This window comes from Schistocerca americana, chromosome 1 (assembly GCF_021461395.2).
Source record: "Schistocerca americana isolate TAMUIC-IGC-003095 chromosome 1, iqSchAmer2.1, whole genome shotgun sequence".
In the NCBI taxonomy this organism is placed as follows: domain Eukaryota; kingdom Metazoa; phylum Arthropoda; class Insecta; order Orthoptera; family Acrididae; genus Schistocerca; species Schistocerca americana.
The window spans coordinates 1128152279-1128176643 of record NC_060119.1 but is presented as its reverse complement, the minus strand read 5'-3'; the positions used below and the strand labels follow the sequence as shown (position 1 = coordinate 1128176643).

Sequence of the window (24365 nt, the reverse complement as noted above, 5' to 3'; positions counted from 1 at the left end):
CCATCTGTGGGAAGGGAAGGCTATGTTCATTTCGAGAAACACGATTGAGGAAATTTAGAGAACCAGCATTTGAAGCTGACTGCCAAATGATTCTACTGCTGCCTACATACATTGCGCATAAGGACCATGAAGATAAGATACGAGAAATTAGGGCTCATATGGAGCCATATAGACTGTTATTTTTCCCTCACTCTATTTGCAAATGAAACAGGAGAGGAAATGACTAGTTGTGGTACAGGGTACCCTCCCACACATTGTATGGTGGCTTGAGGAGTATCGATGTAGATGTAATATGATAACTTCCATTTCAGTGCCTAGTTTGTCATTAAAATAAAAAATAAAAAATTCCTGTCATATTGCGCCAAATATGTGACACACGTCGTCATAAGACAGCGATGTTTTCCAGTTTTTCCAGCAATTTATGAGTCGTCTGCACAACCTTAAACGATATCGTCCTGGATCGATACCGTGATTGCAGTCTGCATCCTCATGTGTATATCTTTGGTTTCTCAGTTCCAACTTTGGCCATTACATTGCCATGACAACAGCACCCCTTTCAGTACACACTTCCATGATTTCGTGGCGGCCATCTTGAGCTTTACATTGCGTAGACAACAGCGTAATTTTGAATTCCTAGCAGATGGCACTGCCTAGTAAATATACGACGACATGTATATCTTTTAATGGTTATGCTTTTTAATGTAATTTTATCTGCTGTTATGTCTGTATGTAATATCTGTATGTGCTTATAATAACTGCTCTCTAGTTTATTCACTTTTCAACGAAATATTAAGAACAATGTGTTTGTCACAACATGACCCTTTTTCATCTCTCGTCCTGTAAGTTTGTGTATTTTATGTTAACATAAATGATTGCTTGTGTGGTGGTTTATAATATTTTAACTTCTTATGTACTCGTACTTGGTTTATGAGAACTTACTTTGCAAATTTGTGCAGCAGCAACATTTCAATTCTTGTGAAGTGTTTGCCATTGGTTGTTGCTGACAGAATTCTTAGTTGGCGCAGGAATTGCACAGTATTTAATCTGTGTCTCCACAGCTGTTAGTCACCGTGTACGATCGTGGTATCTCGTGAAGAACCGAGGAGCCGCCAGCACCAGCCATAGTGGTAAACGCTACAGTATTTCTCTGATTTCTTTTAACTCCAAATGAAGTAGGACTGTTTGCAATTCTGCTGTTCCTACATTTGCAGGGCTTAAAAACTCTTAGGATGGTTTTAACATAAGCCAAAACCATTAATAATAAACGGATGTTATTGTGATCGTGACTGTTTTATCAAAGTTAGCACCAGATTGCCGCACTCCATAGACTGTTGTCTAAATTTATGGACATAGAAATTTGCTAATATTTTGAGGAATCAGCCTCAGTTGCACAAATTTTCTGGTCTTGTGCAACTGACGCTGAGACCTCAAAATATTAGTCCATCACAGTTGCTTACGGGGCTGCAATATGCTAAACATTCATAGAAATTTGCCTCCTGAGGCAATTACTGGCCAGCTATTCTCCATGTAAGTTTTGTTTTCTCAAGCAAATGTTTCCATTGATAAAATTACAGATACAAAAATTCAGCTAAGAGCTCATTTACTTTGCTTTACTTGTTGTGCAAGTTCCCATAGACTCATAACTAGCACCCAGTGCCTCAGTATTTGCATCATCAAAAGGTAAAACAAAACAATCCTCAGACTTCTCTTGTATTGGCTGAATGTAGGCTTTCCCAGCATATGCTACCCAAACCTCTAGTGTTCCATCCAGGTTGCAGTGTTATTATTGTTCAACCCCTTGCCCTATTAATATTGATGACCATTTTGTACACATTATGACAGAATTTGTTTGCATAATATTCCTAAATCTTGTAGCATGGAGTAAAATTCTTTTTTCTCTGTGACCGCATTGTCATTGTCGGAAGTTCCACACGTTGTTACCCCCCTGTGGGTCCCGGGGTTAGAATATGCCCGAGGTATTCCTGCCTGTCGTATGAGGCGGCTAAAAGGAGTTTCATATGTTCAACCTTTATATGATTGTCCCCTGCAGGGGTTGACCTCCATTCTTCAAAATTTTCCCGAAGAGCGAGCCAATTGGTGAAGGACGCCTTACAAGGCGCATTGTGTCCATCATGCATTGATCTTTAGCCCACTTTCTCATCATCGCATTGCAGTTCTACCCGTTCTCCATCTCTTCGGCGAGGACACCCACCTTCCTGGGTGCGTTTTCCACCATGCACTATGCAGTGTCGATCTCTGCGTCGACGATGACCATGGACTTCTTTGCACCTGATATCCAGCACGGTAGCCAGTCTGTTTTGGTGGGGCCACCGTGTACCTATTGGTTGTAGCCCCCTGATCACACAGGGATCGCTCTGCTGATGCCTGCGCCGTAACTCCCCCGTATGCCAAGGGGTAGATGCCCATCCCCCCTGGGGCATTGGGACTCCCGGCAATGGCCATCCTGCCATCCCTTCCCTGGCCACGCCATGGGAGGAATGTCAGGCTAAGGATGGCAGCGGATCTTACTCGCCCTGGTACCTTGTATGTTTGAGAGCTGATGGGAAAGCTTCCATGACGATGAAGCCTCAGTTTTTTTGTTGACCATTTAGAGGACAAGTTCGGGGAGGTGGAGGGCTTGTCCAAAATGAGAGCTGGGTCAGTCTTGATCAAAACAGCATCCTCTGCCCAGTCACGGGAGTTACTCACTTGTGAGAAGCTGGGGGATGTTTCTGTAACCATCACGCCCCACAAGAGCTTAATTATGGGGCAGGGTATCATATTTCACAGAGACCTTCTTTTGCAGTCCAACGATGAGCTACAAACCAATTTAGAGCGGTGAGGTGGACATTTCATCTGGCATGTCCGGTCCGAATGATAATCTGGTTGCCACCAGTGCCTTCATCTTGGTCTTTGAGGGTGGTAGATTGCCCGAGAAGGTCAAGGTGATGCTCTACCGGTGTGATGTAAAGCCCTCTATCCCTCCCCTGATGCGGTGCTTTAAGTGCTGGAAGTTCAGCCGTATGTCTTCCCGCTCTACTTCCAGCATCACATGCCGAGATTGCAGAAGCCCATCACATCCCAATACTCCATGTGCCCCACCTCCCATCTGTGTCAACTATGGAGACCACCATTCGCCTTGCTCGCCTGACTGCAGGATTCTCCGGAAAGAAAGGAAAATCATGGAGTAGAAGACCCTGGACAGACTGACCTACACTGAGTCTAAGAGAAAATTTGAAAGCCTGCATCCTGTGCGTATGACATCTTACGCCGCTGCTACAACAGTTCTGGCACCATCAGCTCCACCAACCCAGGTCACCTCTCAGAGCCGGAAGACTAAGACTACACCTGCCCCCTTGATGGTGGGGGGCATTTTCCTCCCTGTTGCTCCTGCACCACCTACTTTGGGAGCAACACCCCCTCTCCCTCCCCCCCCCCCCCCCCCAACCATCTTTGACATCCTTCCTCACTTCTAAGCCAGAGAGTCATAAGTCTTCTTTGGCTTCTCTTGCTAGGAAAGGGTCCCTTGGGTCGCTCCCTTCCCAGGTTTCTGCTAGTGCGAAAGAGGTCACCCACCAGTGGCTGAAGAGCTCAAAAGCAGCTGGTCGTAGGGCTTCATGGTCATCCTCAATCCCGGCGACTCAGCCAGTGAAGTCCTCACAACCAGGGAAACCCAAGGAGCAGCGAGAGAAATCCAGAAAGAAAACCCCTAAGACCAAGGAAATTGCGGTGGCACCCCCACCACCGTTACCTACAAGCTCTGCGGCTGAGGATGGGGTGGAGATTTTGGCATCCGCTGTGGACCTAGATCTCGCCAGACCCTCAGACACAATGGATATAGACTGCTCAGCTGCTCAGGGAATAAGTCGGTGGTAGCAGGTGAACCTGAGGCGTAAACTGCCTCATTGAATGTTCTATGCCTTTCCAGTCTCACGATGTCATCCTCTAGTGGAATTGCGGTGTTTTTTTCCACCGCCTGGCTGAGCTTCGACAACCGTTAAGCTTTACACCTGCTATCTGCATTGCCCCCCAGGAAACCTGGGCAATGCGGAACCCTGCCCTCCGCAGCTATAAAGGATATTACAGGAACCGTAGTGACTATAATCGAATGTCAGGTGTAGCTGTGTTTATGTCCTAAACTCGGTCTGTAGTGAACATGTGTGCCTTCAAACCCTCTTGAAGCTGTGGCTGTCAGAATAAGGATGGCGCAGGAAATAACTGTCTGCAATGTATATCTTCCTCCAGATGGTGCAGTACCCCTGAATGTATATCTTCCTCCAGATGGTGCCGTACCCCTGAATGTATTAGCTGCACTGATTGATCAACTCCCGAACCTTTCCTACTTCTGGGGGATTTTAATGCCCATAACCCCTTGTGGTGTGGTACCATGCTTACTGACCAAGGCAGAGATGTCGAAACTTTACTGTCGCAATTCAACCTCTGCCTTTTAAATACTGGGGCTGCCATACATTTCAGTGTGGCTCATGGTAGTTACTCGGCCATTGATTTATCAATTTGCAGCCCAGGACTTCTCCCATCTATCCACGGGAGAGCACGTGACAACCTGTGTGGTAGTGACCACTTCCCCATCTTCCTGTCTCTGCCCCAGCGTCAGGCACATGGACGCCTGCCCAGATTGGCTTTGAACAAGGTGAACTGGGGAACTTTCACCTCCGCTGTCACCGCTGAATCTCCCCCACACGGTAACATCTATGTGATGGTTGTGCAGGTGACTAGCACAATTGTTTTCATGGCAGAAAACACGATCCCTCACTCTTTAGGGGGCCTGAGGTGTAAGGCAGTCCCTTGGTCCTCACCGGAAGTAGTTGAAGCAATTGAGGAGCGTCAGCGAGCTCTACAGCGGCATAAGTGGCACTCTTCCCTGGAGCACCTCATAGCCTTTAAACGGCTCCGTGCCCGTGTTCGCTACCTTATCAAACAACGGAAGGAGGAGTGTTGGGAGAGATACGTCTCCACCATTGAGTGCCACATCTCACCTTCCCAAGTCTGGGGAAAGATCAAATGTCTTTTCAGGTACCAGGCACCAACAGCTGTCCCCAGTGTTACCATAAATGGCAAGTTATGTACTGATGCAAATGCAATTGCTGAGCACTTTGTTCGAGCCTTTGTGTCGGTGAATTAACCCCCAGCCTTTCGCACACTCAAACGGCGGCTGGATGGGAACGTCCTCTCATTCACTACATGCTGCAGTGAATCCTATAATGCCCCATTTACAGAGTGGGAGCTCCTCAGTGCCCTTGCACATTGCCCCGACACAACTCCTGGGCCTGATCACATCCACAGCCTGATGATTAAACATCTCTCATCTGACTACAAGCGACATCTTATCATCTTCAACCAGATCTGGTGCAATGGTGTCTTTCCATCGCAATGGTGGGAGGGCACCATCATTCCAGTGCTCAAACCCTGTAAAAACCCACTTGATGTGGATAGCTATCGGCCCATCAGCCTCACCAACTTTCTGCGTAAGCTGCTGGAACATATGGTATGTCGGCGGTTGGGTTGAGTCCTGGAGTCTTGTGGCTTACTGGCTCCATGTCAGGGCAGCTTCCTCCAGGGTCGCTCTACCACTGATAATCTTGTGCACATCGAGTCTGCCATCCGAAGAGCCTTTTCCAGACGGCAACACCTGATTGCCATCTTTTTTGACTTACATAAAGCATACGACACAACTTTGCGACATTATATCCTTTCCACATTGTACGACTGGGGTCTCCGGGGAACACTTCCGATTTTTATCCAAAACTTCCTGTTGCTCCATACTATCCATGTCCAAGTTGCTGACTCCCATAGTTCCATTGATGTCCAGGAGAATGAGGGCTCTGTATTGAGTATCTCTCGATTTTTAGTGGCCATTAACGGTCAAGCAGTAGCTGTCGGACCCTCCGTCTCACCTTCTCTGTATGCAGGCGACTTCTGCATTTCGTACTGCTGCTCCAGTACTGTTGTTGCTGAGTGGCGCCTCCAGGGAGCTATACACAAGGCGCAGTCATGGGCTCTAGCCCACGGCTTCCAGTTTTCAGCCGCAAAGTCATGTGTCGTGCACTTCTGTTGGCGTCGTACCGTTCATCCAGAAACCGCACTGTACCTTAATGATGATCCACTCACTGCAGTGGAGACATATCAATTCCTAGGACTGGTTTTCGATGCACAATTGACTTGGCTGCCTCATCTTTGTCAGCTTAAGCAGAAGTGCTGGCAGCACCTTAATGCCCTCCGTTGCCTGAGCAACACCAATTGGGATGCAGATTGCTGTACGCTGCTGCAGTTCTGCAGAGCCCTTGTCCAATCCTGAATTGGCTATGGGAGTGTGGCTTATGGTTCGGCAGTGCCTTCAGCATTGCATTTACTTGACCCTGTGCACCACTGTGGGGTTCGATTAGTGACAGGAGCTTTTAGAATGAGTCCGGTGACCAGCGTACTGGTGGAGGCTGGTGTCCCTCCACTGCAGATCAGATGTGCGCAAGTGCTCGCCAGTTACGCAGCACACATTCACAGTTCCCCTGAGCATCTGAATTACTGTCTCCTTTTCCCGCTCGCGGCAGTCCATCTCCCGCATCAGCGGCCCAGGTCAGGGCTAATGATTGCAGTTCGCAAGCAGTCTCTTCTCTCCGAACTGAAGTCCTTCCCTTTACCACCTCCACTTGCGGTTCGTTCATGTACGCCTCCCTGTTGTATGCCTCGGCTGCAGCTTCATCTGGACCTTTTGCATGGCCCTAACAACTCCGTTAACCCTGCCACTCTCCGCTGTCACTTCCTCTTGATTCTTGACGTGTTCTGGATCTCTGAAGTGGTTTACACCGGCGGCTCAATGGCTGATGATCACGAGGCTTCGCATATGTTCATGGAGGATGTATTGAGCAGCACTCCTTGCCAGTTGGCTGCAGTGTTTTCACTGCAGAGCTGGTGGCCATATCTCGTGCTCTTGAGTACATCCTCTCATGCCCTGGTGAGTCGTTTCTCCTGTGTACTGACTCATTGAGCAGCCTACAAGCTATCGACCAGTTCTACCCTCGCCACCCTCTGGTAGTGTCCATTCATGAGTCCATCTATGCCCTGGAACAGTCCTCTCGTTCTATGGTGTTTGTGTGGACCCCAGGACACGTCGGAATCTCCGGCAACGAACTTGCTGACAGGCTGGCCAAATAAGTGACGTGGAAACCACTTCTGGAGATAGGCATCTCTGAAGCTGACCTGCATTCTGTCTTACACCACAGGGTTTTCCAGCTTTGGGAGATGGAATGGCATAACAGCACACACAACAAACTGCGTGTCATTAAGGAAGCTATGAATGTGGAAGTCTTCCATGCAGGCCTCTCGCAGGGAATCAGTTGTCCTCTGCCGGCTCCGCATTGGCCATACGTGGATAATGCAGTGTTACCTACCCCGTCGTGAGGATCCACCTAAGTGTCGCTGTGTCTCCCAAATAACAGTCGTCCACGTCTTGCTGGACTGCCCACTTGTAGCCACTATGCGGCAGACTTTTAACTTTCCCAGCACCCTGTCTTTGGTGTTGGGTGACAATGCCTTTACAGCAGCTTTAGTTTTATGTTTTATCTGTGAGAGTGGGTTTTATACTTCTATGTAGGTTTTAGTGCATGTCCTTTGTCCCTCTGTCCCCTCCACCCTAGTGCTTTTAGGGTGGAGGTTTTAATGTGTTGCAGAGTGGCTGGCTTTCCCTTTTTACTCTCGTGTTTGGCCAGCCACTGTACTCTGCTTTCATGTTTTACTCTCTTCTGTTTCTAGCATCTCTCTGTTGTTTTCTTGCCCTCTTTAGTTCCATTTATTGTTCATAGCCTTCCCTTCGTCCTTGTGGCTTTTCCTTTCTTTCTGTTTTGTGTTATATGTTTCGTCCGTTATATTCTCACACTTGTGGCATTGTTTTATTAGGAACAAGGGACCGATGACCTCGTAGTCTGGTCCCTTCTCCCACCTTTAAACCAACCAACATGTTGATAATATGGTCACAGACCCAGAAGAATTTTATTGACTGTGATAATGGCCAGAGAAGTTACACTTTTGTAGCATTGCTTTCTTTATATAACAATGTTGTGATCTGGGCACTCTAACTTTGAGGATGTGGGTTAAATGTATTTTTGTGGTATAGACTTGTAAGAGGAGCCTTTGAAGCAGTGGATCATATGCACTTGTCTCTGCAAATTAACAGACCACATATACACCACAGAGCACTGAGGCAGATTATGCAGATTGCAGACTGCTACTCAAAATTCAGAATCCGAAACTAGTACATATGGGTAGCATACATCTGATCAGTTGGTAAAGAGAAGTTTGTGTCAAGACTTAAATTTTCACATTGAAAAAGGAGGTAATCAAAGAAACCTGAAATCCATAATATAACTGCAAATGGAAGAACGCAGGTGGTGGTGGTGGTGGTGGTGGTGGTGGTGGCGGTGGTGGTTACAGTTATGACGATAACGGCAACGATGATGATGCAAACAATTGATAGTCAATAAAATTACTCTTTTTCTCTTTTGTCACCCCTTCAGCAGGGGTGTATATAAACCATTTATCTGCCCTATGGCCTCATAAGAATGTGGATTCACAGTAATTGGGAGGTAGAAATGAGTCTAGTTGACTAGTAGCCACATAAACTGCCAAACTGTTCTACTATGGCATGTCAGTCGGTTTTCACAGATCCTCAAAAGTAGATCTCAAATCAGACATCAGTGACGTGCAGATCCATAATTTCTAGGTTGGTCCTTTAAAATAGTGCTATCACCTCAGTTGCTACATGTTTTTATCACAGAGGCAAACAAACAGTTAACACACTACACCATTTCACAAATCTTGTCTATGGTGACCTGAAATAGATTGCTAAGATTCATATGGACTCAGAAATGTGTGCTTTAAGAATGTTGAAAGGGAATAATAATGCAAGTTTTCAAGAGGGGAGATAGAAAGGTGTGTGATAACTATCGAGATATACTCGTATCACAAGTAGCAAAAATGCTGGAGATGATAATGGAAAGAAGACTGAGGGGGGAAAAAGTGGAAGGTCATTTAGAAGAGGAGCAGCATGGCTTTCGAAATGGTACATCAACAGTGGACCCAATTTTTAGTATGAGATAGTTGATGGAAAGGCATTGGGAGTATAGGAAGGATCTGGTGGTGATATTTCTTGACTTGGTGAACACTTGCAGTTGTATTCCTAGTGAAGAGGTATGGGAAAACTTAGGGAAAACTTAGGGAAAAAGTGAGTTAAAACAAGCAATTGAAATTCTTCAAGCAGTGTTGACAAAAGTTTCAGCTGTGTCCAGATCCAGGTAGGAAGGACTGGCTGATTTAAGTTGTTAAGGGATTGAGGCAAGAAAGTGTAGTGTCATTATCATCATTTATAATGTATTAAATCATGAAGGCATTGACTCATAGAGGAAAGGGTATTGTTATTTGCGGTGCACTTGGGTTGTGGGGAACCAACAGTATGGATGTACAAGCAGAACTAGAAATCTTGAATGAAGAAATCAATATGTGTGGCATGAAATGCAGTGTATAGGGAAACAAGATTGTGTTAGTAACCAAAGTAGAAAGTGAAGTTGTGACAAATTAATAGTAAAGGACAGGTTATTGAAGTTGTGAACAACTTAAATATTTAGATAGTGTGATAGTGCAGAATGCAAGGATGGAGGCAGAAATTATCATAAAAGTGCAACAGAATGATGCCGTGTTTGAGGGGCTTAGTCAGGAGAAGGGAGATGCCAATGAAGTGTAAGGAAGTGCATCAGACATCTGGACAATGACAAGAAGAGAGGAGAGTAGATGCCCAGTCAGTGAAATGAAATTACTGAGAAACATGCTAGGGCAAATGAGGAGAGTGTTTGTGATAAATGGAGATTCTGGGAAGGAAATGGTGGTAGAAAAGGTGATTGATAGGACTGAGAAGTGTGGGGGGACGGATAGTAAAATAGTTTGGACACACAAAGAGGAGGGAAGATGGAAGCATACTAAAACAAACCGATAGTAAAATGGTTTGGACACACAGAGGGAAGATGGAAGCATACTAAAACAAACAAATGATGGAAGCCAAGCCTGAGGGCAAGAGGAGATGCAGAACAAGATGGGGCAAGAGGAGACGCAGAGTGAGATGGATTGACTTCATCAAGACCAGTTGAAAAAAGCATCCGGAGTGGAATGAAACAGTTATAGAAGAAGAAGAATGGTGGAAATGTGAGGGAAAGTGGAGAGGTGCCACAAATGTCCCAACCTGCCCTTTTTGCTGATTAAAAGAGAAATGAAGAAGATGACAGAAAGCCTCAGTCATTATTACTCTGATGAAACCTTCTTGGGCTTCCATCTGGGTGACAGCACCAAACTTCCATGATTTTTCTAATGGTGTCACGCTCATCATCTACCCATATGTATACTTTAGTGCCAGACATCTTCTGACAGCCCAGAGTCTGGCGAACTTTGGCGGGAGTAGGGGGGACTGCTGTTCAACTCTCAGTGCATTTCGTCTCGGTGAGACTTAAAATGTCAACTACTGGGTGGGTTCTTGCTGCAAAGCTGCTAGTGCAGGGTTCAGTGCCGAATTTAGCTGGTAGCTCTTGTTCCTGTTCATGAGAGTTTATGGAACCTTATCTCAGTATATCATTTGGTGATTCTTTCCCAAAAGCCACATGCTCGGCACAACATTTTTTTTTTTTTTTTTTTTTTCAAATTAGAATATATGTTGGTTGTTGAGCCAGGGTTCTGTCACTGCTGGTGTATCTTCGTAACCATGTAATGCGTTGCATGCAACATTGTGAGATGCAGAGTTGTGTGTGCGTGATGAGATGGTGGGCACAGTGACAAGAGATGCTGTGTATATCAGGTAATTGCAGTTGTAGTTTGATCTTTTCTGAGCCTAGCACATCTTTCATTTTGTGTGGTGATCAAAAGAAGACATTGACGTTGTTTCCGAGGCTTCTCGCCGTTTTGGGTGAGGGAGGCCCAATATAGGAGATAAATTTTCTGGAGTGCATGCCCAAACTGTGCTTCACTGTACCCATTCTGGCAAAACACATCTCTCGGGTGTTGCAGCGGAGCTGGGAGACTGTCTCCATCCCAAATGGCATATGCCCTGTGTAGTGGGTCATTTGAACTGTGTAATGCTGCACTGGAGGGTCTTCTTTTTGTATACTGCACGTCCAAGGATACATCGTGTTTTGTAATTTGGACAAATTACTTTCCTTACACATGATAGTAGTGTATGTGTAACTATCAAAGTATCTAGAGGTAGAGTGATTAAGGTGACATGGTGACGTAGATCTTCAGTCTTTGTGTTAACGTAAGTGACAGTAGTGACTCAACATGCACTCTGATGCTGATGGTGTTAAAAGTTTACTCACACTGATCAATGTTCTGACATCAGTTACTACTTGCATAATCCTTTCTACCAGTAGTATGCATGACTACAGTTGTAAGTTTAATGTTCACCTATTATATGCTGGTGGATGGACAGCTTTGTGACTCGCACTCACACGTGCCGACTAATGCTTAAAAATGGCATAATAGCTGAAATGGGTCAGTAGTGGAAAATAAATAATACAGCTGTTGAAGGAGATAAATGTTGTCATTTCAGAAATTTTATAACACTATAGTACTTGCCCAAAGAAAAGTAATTACAATAATCATCACCTTAGGAAATGGAAGGCTGACATTCAGGAAGTTGTCAGAAAAATAACATGAGGAGAACATGAAAGGAAGCCCCTGAGATGTGGGGGGATGAATTATGCAAAATGTCCGTAGGAAAATGGGATGTGCCGTAAATCGCCTCATTTCATAAATAAGAATGAAATTGTTCATTCAAAAATTGTTCAGGCATGTGAAAAAAAAAATTTTTATGTTCATATTGTGCCAGTTGGCATCGTCGTCGTTGTCATCATCTCTTCTCCTCTCTCCTGAATGCTTTCCTCCACGTCTATCAGCCACTTGTCCCTTAGCATTCCCTTTGACACACTTGCAGTTTCTTATCTTTACTACGATCTGTTGCAGATACGAAAGTTTACTCGCAGAATGCCACCATAGCTACTTTTCACAACGAGAACAGTTGCTGGGAACTGGAGTCGCCACCGCAGTTAGTGAGCTGGCAGGACAGCATCGTGGTGACCACTGCTCCCTCGTACGCAGTGGGTGTGCTTTCCTCGTACATGTGTGTCACGACGAGTACCAGCTGTTCTATCAGTTCTTCACTCTCCATACCCCACAGCTCACGTGAGTTGTAATCAGTACTGTGCTATGTAAATATGGTGAAAAGTTCTTGCAGAATGCAAATAATGTTGGAAACCATTATTCCTTCTTTTTGCTGTTGAAGTATGTTATGTGGAAAGATACAATAGTTGTTGATATTGCAGGGAATCGGCTTGAAATTAGTAAGAATTAAATTTCATTGTAGAAATGTTTCACATTTTTATACTATTTTGTTTTTAACTGCACATGTAATTTTTCACGATCACACAAGAAATTATAATTCTTTCTTTCAGAACGTACCTTGAGGGTCTCTGTACATCATTGTATGATGTACTCCGGCCATTTATTATCCACATAAATCATCTGGAAACATTAGCAGAAGTTTGTAGCATATTGAGACTGGAAATGTTGGAGGAACATGTTCAAAATAACCGTAAGTGTTTATTGTTCATACAATACAGCCCAAAATGAGATTTTCACTCTGTAACGGAGTGTGTGCTGATATGAAACTTTCTGACAGATTAAAACTGTGTGCTGGACCGAGACTCGAACTCGGGACATTTGCCTTTCGCGGGCAAGTGCTCAACCAACTGAGCTACCCAAGCATGTCTCACGACCCATCCTCACAGCTTCAATTCTGCCAGTACCCCGTTTCCTACTTTTCAAACTTCACAGGAGCTCTGCTGCGAACCTTGCAGAACTAGCACTCTTTAAAGAAAGGATATTCACAGAAGAGCTTCTGTGAAGTTCGGAAGGTAGGAGACCAGGTACTGGCAGAATTGAAGCTGTGAGTTCGAGTCTCGGTTCGGCACACAGTTTTAATCTGTCAGGGAGTTTCAACGCAGCACATACTTAACACGATGTAAATTGAAACTTGTAAATTAATGTGTGTATTACCTGTATTAAGGTGTCTTATTGACTAGGTCCGCCTCCGTAGCGTTACCGCCTACCACAGAGGGGGCCGGGTTTGATTTCTGGCAGGGGACTGGGTGTTTTGTGTCCTTTAGCATTTCATCATCATTGACTTGCAAGTCGCCGAAGTGGCGTCAACTGAAAAGGACTTGCAATACGGCGGGCGAACTCCCCAGAATGGGGCCTCCCGGCCAACAATGCCATACGATCATTTCCATTTTGGCTATGAAATGTCTGATGTGATTAATGAGTAAACAAGTAACTGATAGCCATTTTCTTGAACTGCTGGTTTCCCATGTGTTCAACTGGTTATTAGAGGAAATCAAAAACTATTATTGAAATAATGGAAGGAGTAAAATTAATAACACCATATGGTTGAGATGCTGAACAATCAGATAGGCACATAACCAAGATTGAAAATGTTGCTGAATTTTCGGACAATATCCTCCTCCTGAGCTTCATCAGTAACATCTTTGTGGCCTGAAATCATGCTGAACAACTCCTCCTCTGCCTTCAGTAACTGATTTCCTTTTTTCCAACTGAAGTTTATCTGCTGCTCGTCCAAATTCCGTGGCACTTTCCTGGATTTGACGTCCATTCTCGTTGAGGCTCTACAATTTGGTCCACATCAAACCAACCAACAAGCAGCAATATATCTAGTTTGACAACTGCCATCTAGTCCACTTCAACAGTTCTCATCTCTACAGCCTAAGTATGCATGATAAAATAGTCCATTACAAAATGGCATCCCTTAGTACCTGTTAGGGCACACAGCTATAGTGCGAGAGAGAGAGAGAGAGAGAGAGAGAGAGAATACACTTTGCATACTTTGGTGGAAGTTGCCTAAGATCACTTAATGCCAGTCGAGTGAGCACTTGTACATGGCGACATGAATGACACAGACAAATTTGCACATGTCCATGGCCATACAGATGTTGCATGCCTACATTCTAAATTGCATGTAGCCTGCAAATTTGCATTGTGCCCATGTGGCATGTTATTCGCCTACTACCCAGAGTTGGGTGAAATTTATTCAAATGTTGAGTAACAAATGCAGAGAGAAATTATTATTCGTAAAATAAAGGAGAGGCAACTAGTCACCTATAGCTGAATGATTGGTAGTGCATAGAAACTCCCAACAGAAAGCCATTTATACCAGCTTTCAAGCTTTTGCTCTTTCTCTTGTGAAAATAAACACATCACACAGACACCGAAACCACATTCCCTTTGACGCACTGACTGTCACTCTCGCTGTGGCTACAGATGTGTGTTTTTCCACTAGAGAAAGAGCAAAAGCTCAGCTCGAAAGCTAATACAAATGGCCCTCTGTTATGTGTTTCTTTGTGCCACACATTATCCAGCTGTGAATGAGTGGCTCCCTTTCCTTTATTTCACATATTATTCTATCCAGGAATTTCCATTGTTGTTAAAAATCAGTATTCATAGTTCATAAACAACAAATACTATTCAAATAATTTTTTCACTCACAATGATAAAGACATGTATTCCTCATCTGTGAACAAAGTGTTACACATAATGGATACATCTGAAACCCAGTGATACTTATTGCTCCAATTATTTTTATTTTATTAACATATGTACTTTTTGTTGCTTTTAAATTAGCTTTTCAGAACAGCTGTTATGTCAGACATCTCAGCAGAAACTTTATTTGATTTTCAAAGATTTGCCACTGAGACACTAAAGAAAATGTCCCACAAATGCAAAGGGGATATCAGTGGGTTATATCTCTTGAATTTGTGATTCCACATTACCTTCAATTCTCAAATTATGTTCATAATAAAATTTTCTTTTGCATTGTAATATCATTCGGAGCTCGTATCCTAATTTCAACAACTTTCTTTGACTCTTGTATGTCTGTAGTTTGTTGTAAGCATCCCTTGGTCATAGAGAGCAATATAAGTGAACTATTTGTTTTTAAATTGTGTGCAAGACATTGCTGCAATAATTGCGATTGGTGTAGAAAGTCAAAATATGTCTTCTAATCGTCTGTTCATGCTTTCTCAATACAAAAAGTTGCTATTGTACTGCAGTGTTATGAACTCACAGTATGTACTCAAGACTAATGTTTCTTTTGAAATTTTAGAATGTCAAAGCTCTATGTAGCTGTGAAACTACTTCAATTCTAATGTAAAATTTACTCAAGAGTTTATCGTAAAATACATTTGGATAACTTTGGGCATCCAACCAACAGCATTCCATAAATGTTTGAGGAGTTCTTTAGATTTAGTCTGATGATGATAATTGTTTGCAACTGAGTTTTTACTTTTCGCAATCATTTTGTAGCATTTCCAACATGAGTGAATTGTGTAATAAAGACATATACATCTAATAGTGTTAATAATCTTAGTACAATGGAGGAAGATGCTGCAAATTAAGTGTTTCTGTTGGATGCAGTCTCACCTTTCGCTACTTATGTTGAGCACTTCCACAAGTTAGTGGGAGGAGGGGAGGGGGGGGGGGGGGTCGGCAAGTAGTATTGGCAACTGTAGAGTCAGTTTAATTGGGCCGCGTTGGTAGTGTATCTGCTGAGTCTGTCTGCCTGTGATGTATTTTTGTGTTGCATTTGTTGTGCTCTAAAACAAGTAAAGCTGTGCTCAACCCCCAGTTTGGTTTGAGTAGTGTGTTGCTTTACTAGTTATGGCGGTGTGTCCTTGACTTCCTTCCATCTGCAAACTGACTCACACAGCCAGTTAGAAGAGAACCTACAGGTCAGCATGCACATATAGATTATGCCTACTTGACGTGACATTTTTCTCGTTGTTGGAGATGATAGAAGTGATAACTAACAGAAAAAAATTGTAGAAATGGTGATAAAACACGCAATCTTAAGCTTTGTAGTCTGGAACTTGAATCACTTTTTTTATCCTACATACATACTATGCAAGCCAAAAAGTATATCATTCTTTCTATTGTGCCTGTCCGCAGTTCGACGTGTCATTTATGTGGTGCCTAGCACTCTATCTGTTTCATAGTATTATTTTGGAGCTCTTGAAATGTAAATAAAAATAAATGCTTACTTTTCTTAACAAAGGATGGAAAGTTTTACTTGAAAGTAAAAATTTGACTTTAGGGACAAAACTGAGAGACCGAGTTGCAAGAAAACTTCCTTGAAATAGTTAATATTAGTGCCCAGAAAAGGCGGTAGGTGCTGAAATAATGAAAGATGAAATAAAGTTAAATTCATGAACAGCATAATATTGTCTGTTTTGCATATGTAAAGCACTTCTTGTATCCCTGAATTGTGGGCATAATATTTATGTAAAAGGGAAGAAAGAATGGAAATCCACTTGCAGGCAGAGTGAACCTATCGTCATATTATTATTATTCTCTTCATGACTGCTTTCCCATATTTAGTTTTTCCACCCTAAAAAAATGTAGGATAATAGCTTTAAACTTTTGTTTTCATATAAATTCAAATACTATTTTCAACACATGCCTTTAGGAGAATTACTGTTCATCAGACGTCAGCTAAAAGATTAATGTGTTTTACACCCTGGTAAAGGTTGTAGGCGTGGTAGTGGCATCATTCACTATTAGAGTATTTGCAGTGGTTTAGTTCATGAATGCTACTTTTTTCCTCGTCCATTTCCCAATTTGTATTTTATCTCCAAAAAGAAGTAAATGTTCCACAGATTCAATAAACGCAATAACGACAGTGAGGAGTCACTTGCAGCTTAATTTTATGGAATTTTTTCTACAGTAGGCATAGTCCCATTGACAACACTGTAGAAAGCAGTGCTTACTGCAGAGGTAGGATGTTATTGAAAACATTGTTCCCATTATTTTTCTGGTTGTTTTGGGATAGATCACCTCGGGGTTTTTTTTTTTTTTTTTTTTTTTTTTTTTTTTTTTTTTTTTTTTTTTTTTTTTTTTTTTTTGAATGAGTGAACCATTCAGACACATTTACGTCCAGTCCATTTATAAGTTATTTACTGAATAGAATTTGCACTGAGCCAAGGTAACAACCACTAATTATTTAAGTTACAAATAATGTATTCACAAATAAATTAGTTTGAATCATATGCTTTGTAGAGTAATTAAATACAATGTAGCTGGAGTGAAGTTTTTTTTTTTTTAATATATATATAATTAGAAACAAAGTGAACAGTTGTGCTACTCAGCATAAATGTTTTTCATTTGTTCTGTCCAAAGTATGTCTCAATGACAGCATGATTTTAGCAGCAGAGTAAATGTGAGCATTATTTCATAAGTTATTCTTTCACACAGATTTAGCTCCACAGCTAAAGCAATGACCTTCAGTAACATTCAGTATTTGATATTTTCGTTATATCACTTTAATTTTTGTTGTACATTATCATACTCAATCACTGTGGTAATACTTGACAAGTCTCCGGTAAACAGCATAAACTTTTTCTGTAGAAAACATGTAAAACTGACAAGTGAAAGAAATTCTAATTTTAAATGCATTTCAACACTTGCCAGGCCCTTTAGTGCCACTGCATTGTGATGAAGTTGTGTAATCTTTTCTTAGTCATGTGGCAGGGGCACTCAGTGAGTGCACGCCACGTGATACTGAGTGCAGAAACCGTCACCTGCTTGCTTCCACGTGTACAAAGCAAGTGACGGGCAGCGAACTCTGCGCACGTGGTTCGGCTGTGCAGATGCAGTGCTCTAGGACCTACACAAATGACTACCCTACTGCTCCTGTCAAAAATTAGTTCCCAGATGGTCTTTTCCCCCTGCCCCTGCTGCCTGCAGCCTGCCCATTTAAATACAATAGTTTTGTACAATAAGATGTGGAAGAAACAATTGTCTCATTTGAAGGGATAACATAATACATTTTGTCAGTCAGGAAAAATAAAATGAAATGAATAGACGAGGATAATGCATTTCCAAGTCACTTTTAAAAACATTTTTCACTTGGTTGATATTTTGTAGTTGTGTATTTACGTCTTTGGTGCTGTGATTTGTCACAACCTTTCACCAGACTTAAATCTGTTTGAGTCCATATGGCATATTTCCTCTCATGATATCTAAAAGCATCTATCCACACAATACCTTGCAAGTATTGAAGTAGTGAGGGAAGTGTTAAACACACCAGGCAAAAATTATTGCCCTCTCTCCCCTCCCCACGTGTCCTCCACATAAATACCAGCAACACCACCTCTAGCTTCAAAAACATCTTGATCGGCCTCAGAGTAGTTGTCCACAGGTTTCTTATAGTTCAGCATGTCCAGCCGAGACACCACTCATTGGTGATCAAATCCCTGTGAGCCACAAAATTGCAGGGATGCCGATTGCTACATTTCACCATTTGCTCCTGGGCATTCTCTGTGGGAATGAGATTGTGCAATTTAGTAGGCTGGTGACTGTAGGTATGATTGTGCCCAAGTGTCTGTCTAACCGGGAATATGTGCATGCGGCCCTGTGGACCTGGCGAGCTAGAAAATGGTTGTGTCCAGAACATAATCCTCATGAACATATAGGGAAAAGAGCAAAACTTGGTTACTGAGACTGCTGAAAAAAAGTTCCGGTTTACACTTACGAAAGCCCGAATAAATGGGCTCAAGTCCTCCAAAGGAGAGAAAAAATCAGAACCTCTGCCGGCCAGAGCTGTGTGCTCCATGTCCCTTGTTGTGCCATCGGTGCACAAATTGCCTCACACAATTTAGAAAACAAAAACAAAATTGTGGCATGTCAGACTACAGTACTCTCCTCCAGTCACCCGCTGTCCGGTTGTGTGCTGTACAACTCCGACCAGAGCTGCCAGTGGTAGCGGTTGTGCGTAAGTGAAGTGTGCTTGCTTTTGTGAACTTGTGTGCGTTTTCTTTGTTGAAGAAGACTTTGGCCGAAAGCTTCAATGTGTAAAAGTATTTTTGTTGTGCCTGTGTGCAACCCAGCAGGTCATCTTTACAGTCAGTAGCAATCTGTCCTTTTCCTAGAACTGTTGATATTCCAGCCTGAAGTTTTCATTGTTTGACAACAATGTTGTAGTGAGATAACATCAGCTCATTGCCAACATTGTTTGTTTGCAGTCCACAACAGATCTAAACCACGTTTAAAAAAAGATTTCATACTTCTAATCACTCCAAATGGCGTTCAAAACATTTATTATGTCAGCTTTTCATTTTATTGTAGCTGCTTTTCTACAGCCCCTCAAAAGAAAATCATAGCTACTAGCCACTACATATCACGGAAAAATTGAAAAACGCAAATGTGGCAGTTTGAGCTGCTTTTTCAGTATTGTTTAAAATCACATTCCTCTTATAAAATGTCTGAGATATTGCCTCAAACTCTTAATGATTTGGATCTTTGCTTCCCAGTGTAGCAAGTTTCCTTTTTGCAGAATTTGATGCCCTCCCAAACACATTTTTGCATTCATCTTCTTCTAAAGTAGTTAGAGCATGGCAGTGCTTGTATAGCTTCTGAAAACTGTCCTTCACATATAATTCTCAGATTGAACCTAGATGATCAACTTTAGGATAATGTACATGTGACTTTGGATACTTTGAGCCCTGAAGTAAAGTTAGAATTTCTACAAGGTGCCTGGCATGATCTCTCCCAAATACCGTATGGGTGTAAATGCTATTCACGACTCTGTCTCTAACATTCTGTATAAAATTTACACCACTGTTGCTTGTGTGTCTCATTTCTGATGACTTAAAAGAAACCAACAATATCTAAGTAGCAGCTTTGCCAATAGAACACTGACTGCAGGTAAAGGACGATGTTTTGCTTCCTTTGAATTTCTATTTTTCAACTTGAAAAATTGAATCTCCTTGTGTTTACACTTCCAAGTGTTTAGGAATGCTGACTTCAGCATTGTCACAACTTCATTTAAATCAGACATAACTGCCGTCCCATATTTGTCAACCATACTTAGCTTATGTGCCTGACACTGCACACAGATCAGGTGATGGCCAAGAGTTTCCTAACAGAGTAGCGTATGGAGACCTGTCACTAACAAACATACGTACAACATTGTATGGCACTTAGTGGTCCTGCACTTTGTCTAATATTATTAGTTTCTGCATGTAAATTTAATATCTAATACCCTCTGTTCTCGCATTTTCATTTGCATAGGAAATTAATCGATTTTGTGACATTACAAGTTCCTAATCAGGGGCAAATTATTTAGTTTCACCTGAGTGGTTCGGTAGTTAGGTTTTTGAATATCTGCATATTACTAGACACAGTTCGTGCATTTTTGTCAGGGTCTACAGTAGAGTTGCGCAGCATGTGTTGATAGTCCGTTTATCTGCATAGTTTAGTTTTCCATGGTCTTTAGTATGGACAGGTACTGCGATAGTTGTTTTTGCGGATGCGAGCCGAGTTGGTGATGCTTCGCTCTCAGCTTCAGGCTATGATGGCTTCGGTTACACAGATTGGGGCTGCAGTGGATGGGAACAACTGTCGTGGGCCAGCTGTGGGGATCCAACGGACGTCCTGTGCGTCAGAGTCCTCTGATCGGTCCTCACCGGTGGCCAACCCAGTTACTGCTCGCACTGAGGCTGACCCCTCACCTGTGGTCGAGTGGGAGGTCGCCCCAGGGCGAAGCAGGCGGCGAAAGACTTCCCAGGTGGCCACACGTAAGGCCTCCCTGGTTTGTCTGACAAACAGGTTCCAGGTGCTGTCTGTGGCTGACACTGTCGCTGAGCCAGATGCTGTCGCCTGTCCTGTTTCAGAGGAAACTACTCAGCCTGCAGGATCAGGGCAATCACAGATGGTGGGATTATTGGTAGTTGGGAGCTCCAATGTTAGGCACGTTATGGGACCCCTTAGGGACTTAGCTGACAAGAAGGGTAAGAAAAATCAATGTGCACTCCGTGTACATACCGGATGGAGTCATTCCAGATGTGGAAAGGGTCCTCCCGGATGCCATGAACAGCACAGGGTGCAACCAACTGCAGGTGGTTGCTCACATTGGTACCAATGATGTGTGTCACTTTGGATCAGAAGAGATTCTCTCTGGTTTCGAGTGGCTTACAGTAGTGGTAACGGCTGCCAGTCTTGCTTGCGAGATGAAAGCAGAGCTGACCATTTGCAGCATAGTTGGCAGGACCAACTGCGGACCTCTGGTACCGAGCCGAGTGAAGGGTCTGAATCAGAGGCTCAGATGGTCCTAAGATCGTGTAGGCTGCAGATTACTTGACTTGGCGCCAAAGGGTGATTGGGTTTCGGGTTCCACTGAATAGGTCTGGTGTCCACTATACGCAGGAGGCAGCTACATGGGTAGCAGGAGCTGTGTGGTGTGGACTGGTTGGTTTTTTAGGTTAGAGGGTCTCGGGAAAACACAAGAAGAGCTTCAGGCACAAATGGTGCAGGCTGAACACAGGACGAACGTAGATACAGGAACCATTGGTATAAAATTGTAAATTGTCATAGCCTTGTTGGGAAAGCACTGACGCTCAAATACTTACTGGCACTGAAAGCTGGCTAAAGCTCAGCCGAAATTTTTGTGAGGAACCTAACCCTGTTCCGAAAGGATAGGCAAAACACGGTTGGCAGTGGCGTTTGTTGCTGTTAGAAGTAGTTAAACTTGTCGCGAAATTGAAGTAGGTACTCCCTGTGAGTTAGAATGGGTAGAGGTCATTGTTGGCTACCAGAATAAAATAATAATTGGCTCCTTTTACCAACCTCCCAATTCAGATGATACAGTTGCTGAAAGGTTCAAAGAAAACTTGAGTTTGATTTCAAACACGTACCCAACTCCTATGATAATAGTTGATGGTGACGTTAATTTACCCTCAATATGTTGGCGAAAATACATGTTTAATTCAGGAGGTATACGTAAAATATCATCCGAAATTGTGCTAAATGCATTCTCTGAAAATTATTTCGAGCAGTTAGTTCATGAGCCCATGCGAATAGTAAAAGGTTGTGAAAACACACTTCACATCTTACCAAAAAATAATCGTGAGTTAATAACGAGCATCAAAACCAATTCAGGGATTAAATTCACAAATCCTCGAAAAATGAGTAAAATAATACCTATTCCAAAAAGCAGATACAAATTCACTTGACGCCTTCCTGAGAGAAAATATCCACTCATTCCAAATTAATAATATAAATGTAGACCAGATGTGGCTAAAAATTCAGAGAAATAGTATCGGCAGCAATTGAGAGATTTATACCAAATAAATTAACAAAGACAGAGCTGATCCTCCTTGGTACACAAAACAGATTAGAACACTGCTACAGAAACAACGAAACAAACATGCCAAATTTAAACAGACGCAAAATCCCCAAGATTGGCGATCTTTTACAGAAGCTCGAAATTTAGCGCGGACTTCAATACGAGATGCTTATAACAGTTTCCACAACAAAACTTTGTCTTGAAACCTCGCTGAAAATCCAAAGAGATTCTGGTCGTGTGTGAAGGATGTTAGCGGCAAGAAACAATCAATGCCTTCTCTGCGTGGTAGCAGTGGAGATACTATCGAAGACAGTGCTGCCAAAGCAGAGTTACTAAACACAGCCTTCCAAAATGCCTTCACAAATGAAGACAAGATAAATATTCCAGAATTCGAATTGAGAACAGCTGCCAACATGAGTAACGTAGAAGTAAATATCCTCGGAGTAGTGAAGCAACTTAAATCACTTAATAAAAGCAAGTCTTCTGGTCCAGACTGTATACCAGTTAGGTTCCTTTCAGAGTATGCTGATGCATTAGCTCCATACTTAACAATCATATACAACCGTTCGTTCGACGAAAGATCTGTACCCAAAGACTGGAAAGTTACACAGGTCACACCAATATTCAAGAAAGGTGGTAGAAGTAATCCATTAAATTACAGGTCCATATCATTAACGTTGATATGCAGCAGGATTTTGGAACATATATTGTGTTCAAACATTATGAATTACCTCGAAGAAAACGGTCTATTGACAAACAGTCAACATGAGTTTAAAAACATCGCTCCTGTAAACACAACTAGCTCTTGATCCACATGAAGTGTTGAGTGCTATTGACAAGAGATTTCAAATCGATTCTGGATTTCCGGAAGGCTTTGGACACTGTACCACAATAGCAGCTTGTGGTGAAATTGCGTGCTTATGGAATATCGTCTGTTATGTGACTGGATGTGTGATTTCCTGTCAGAGAGGTCACAGTTCATAGTAATTGATGGAAAGTCATCGAGTAGAACAGAAGTGATTACTGGCATTCCCCAGGGTAGTGTTATAAGCCCTTTGCTGTTCCTTATCTATATAAACAATTTGGGGGACAATCTGAGCAGCCGTCTTCGGTTGTTTGCAAATGACTCTGTCGTTTATCGACTAATAAAGTCATCAGAAGATCAAAACAAACTGCAAAACGATTTAGAAAATATATCTGAATGGTGCGAAAAGTCACAGTTGACTCTAAATAACGAGAAGTGTGAGGTCATCCACATGAGTGCTAAAAGGAACTCTTTAAACTTCGGTTACACGATACATCAGCCTAATCTAAAAGCCGTAAATTCAGCTGAATACCTAGGTATTACAATTAAGAACAGCTTAAATTGGAAGGAACAAGCAGAAAATGTTGTGGGGAAGGCTAACCAAAGACTGCGTTTTATTGGCAGAACACTTAGAAAATGTAACAGACCTACTAAGGAGACTTCCTACACTATGCTTGTCCATCCACTTTTAGAATACTGCTGTGCGGTGTGGGATCCTTACCAGATAGGACTGACGGAGTACATTTGCAGAGTGGCCACGGATGCGTTCAAATGCGACAGCTCGTTTCTGCCACTCTGTTCATTCTCCATGTCAACTCATCTTATGGTGCTGATGCCATGCTACTGACTGGCATGTACACATATCTTCACTGTTACAACTTAAGTCAGTCCAGTTGGCACTCTGAAATGACACATGTGACTGGTAATTTGTCTCGTGAGCTTACTGCTATGAGTTGCCGCTTTTCCTCTCCGTCAGCGACTCCAGGGGGCGGACAACTTTCATGAACAGCTGCAGTAGTGTCCACTGCTTGTGCATTGTTATGCTTTAAAGTGATAGTAATTTTTTTTTTCTTCTGTGAAAAAATGACCTTCAGGTGTAAGTAAAATAAGAGAATGGAAACTACAGCAGATCAATGCGTGGAGCTCAGCAACCCATAACAGAAAACAGAATTCACACTGGCTTTCAAGCAATAGCTCATTTCGTAGCAAGGCTTTCTGTGGCCACGGGAGCATTTGTGTGGGTGTCTGTGTGGTTGTGTATATGAATGAATGTATTTTTGTTACAAAAAGAGCTAGTGCTCAGAAGCTAGTGTGAATGCTGTT

The 24365-nt window shown here is 42.7% G+C and overlaps 1 protein-coding gene across 1 annotated transcript in view; it reads left to right on the top strand.

Annotated features, from left to right (window-relative positions):
• Window positions 1–24365, top strand: part of LOC124619126 (conserved oligomeric Golgi complex subunit 3) — a 108177-nt gene that overhangs the window by 38485 nt on the left and 45327 nt on the right. The window contains exons 7-8 of the mRNA XM_047145403.1: window positions 12013–12231; window positions 12501–12640. Of these exons, the coding sequence (XP_047001359.1) occupies window positions 12013–12231; window positions 12501–12640 (359 nt within the window). The remainder of the gene's footprint in view (window positions 1–12012; window positions 12232–12500; window positions 12641–24365) is intronic.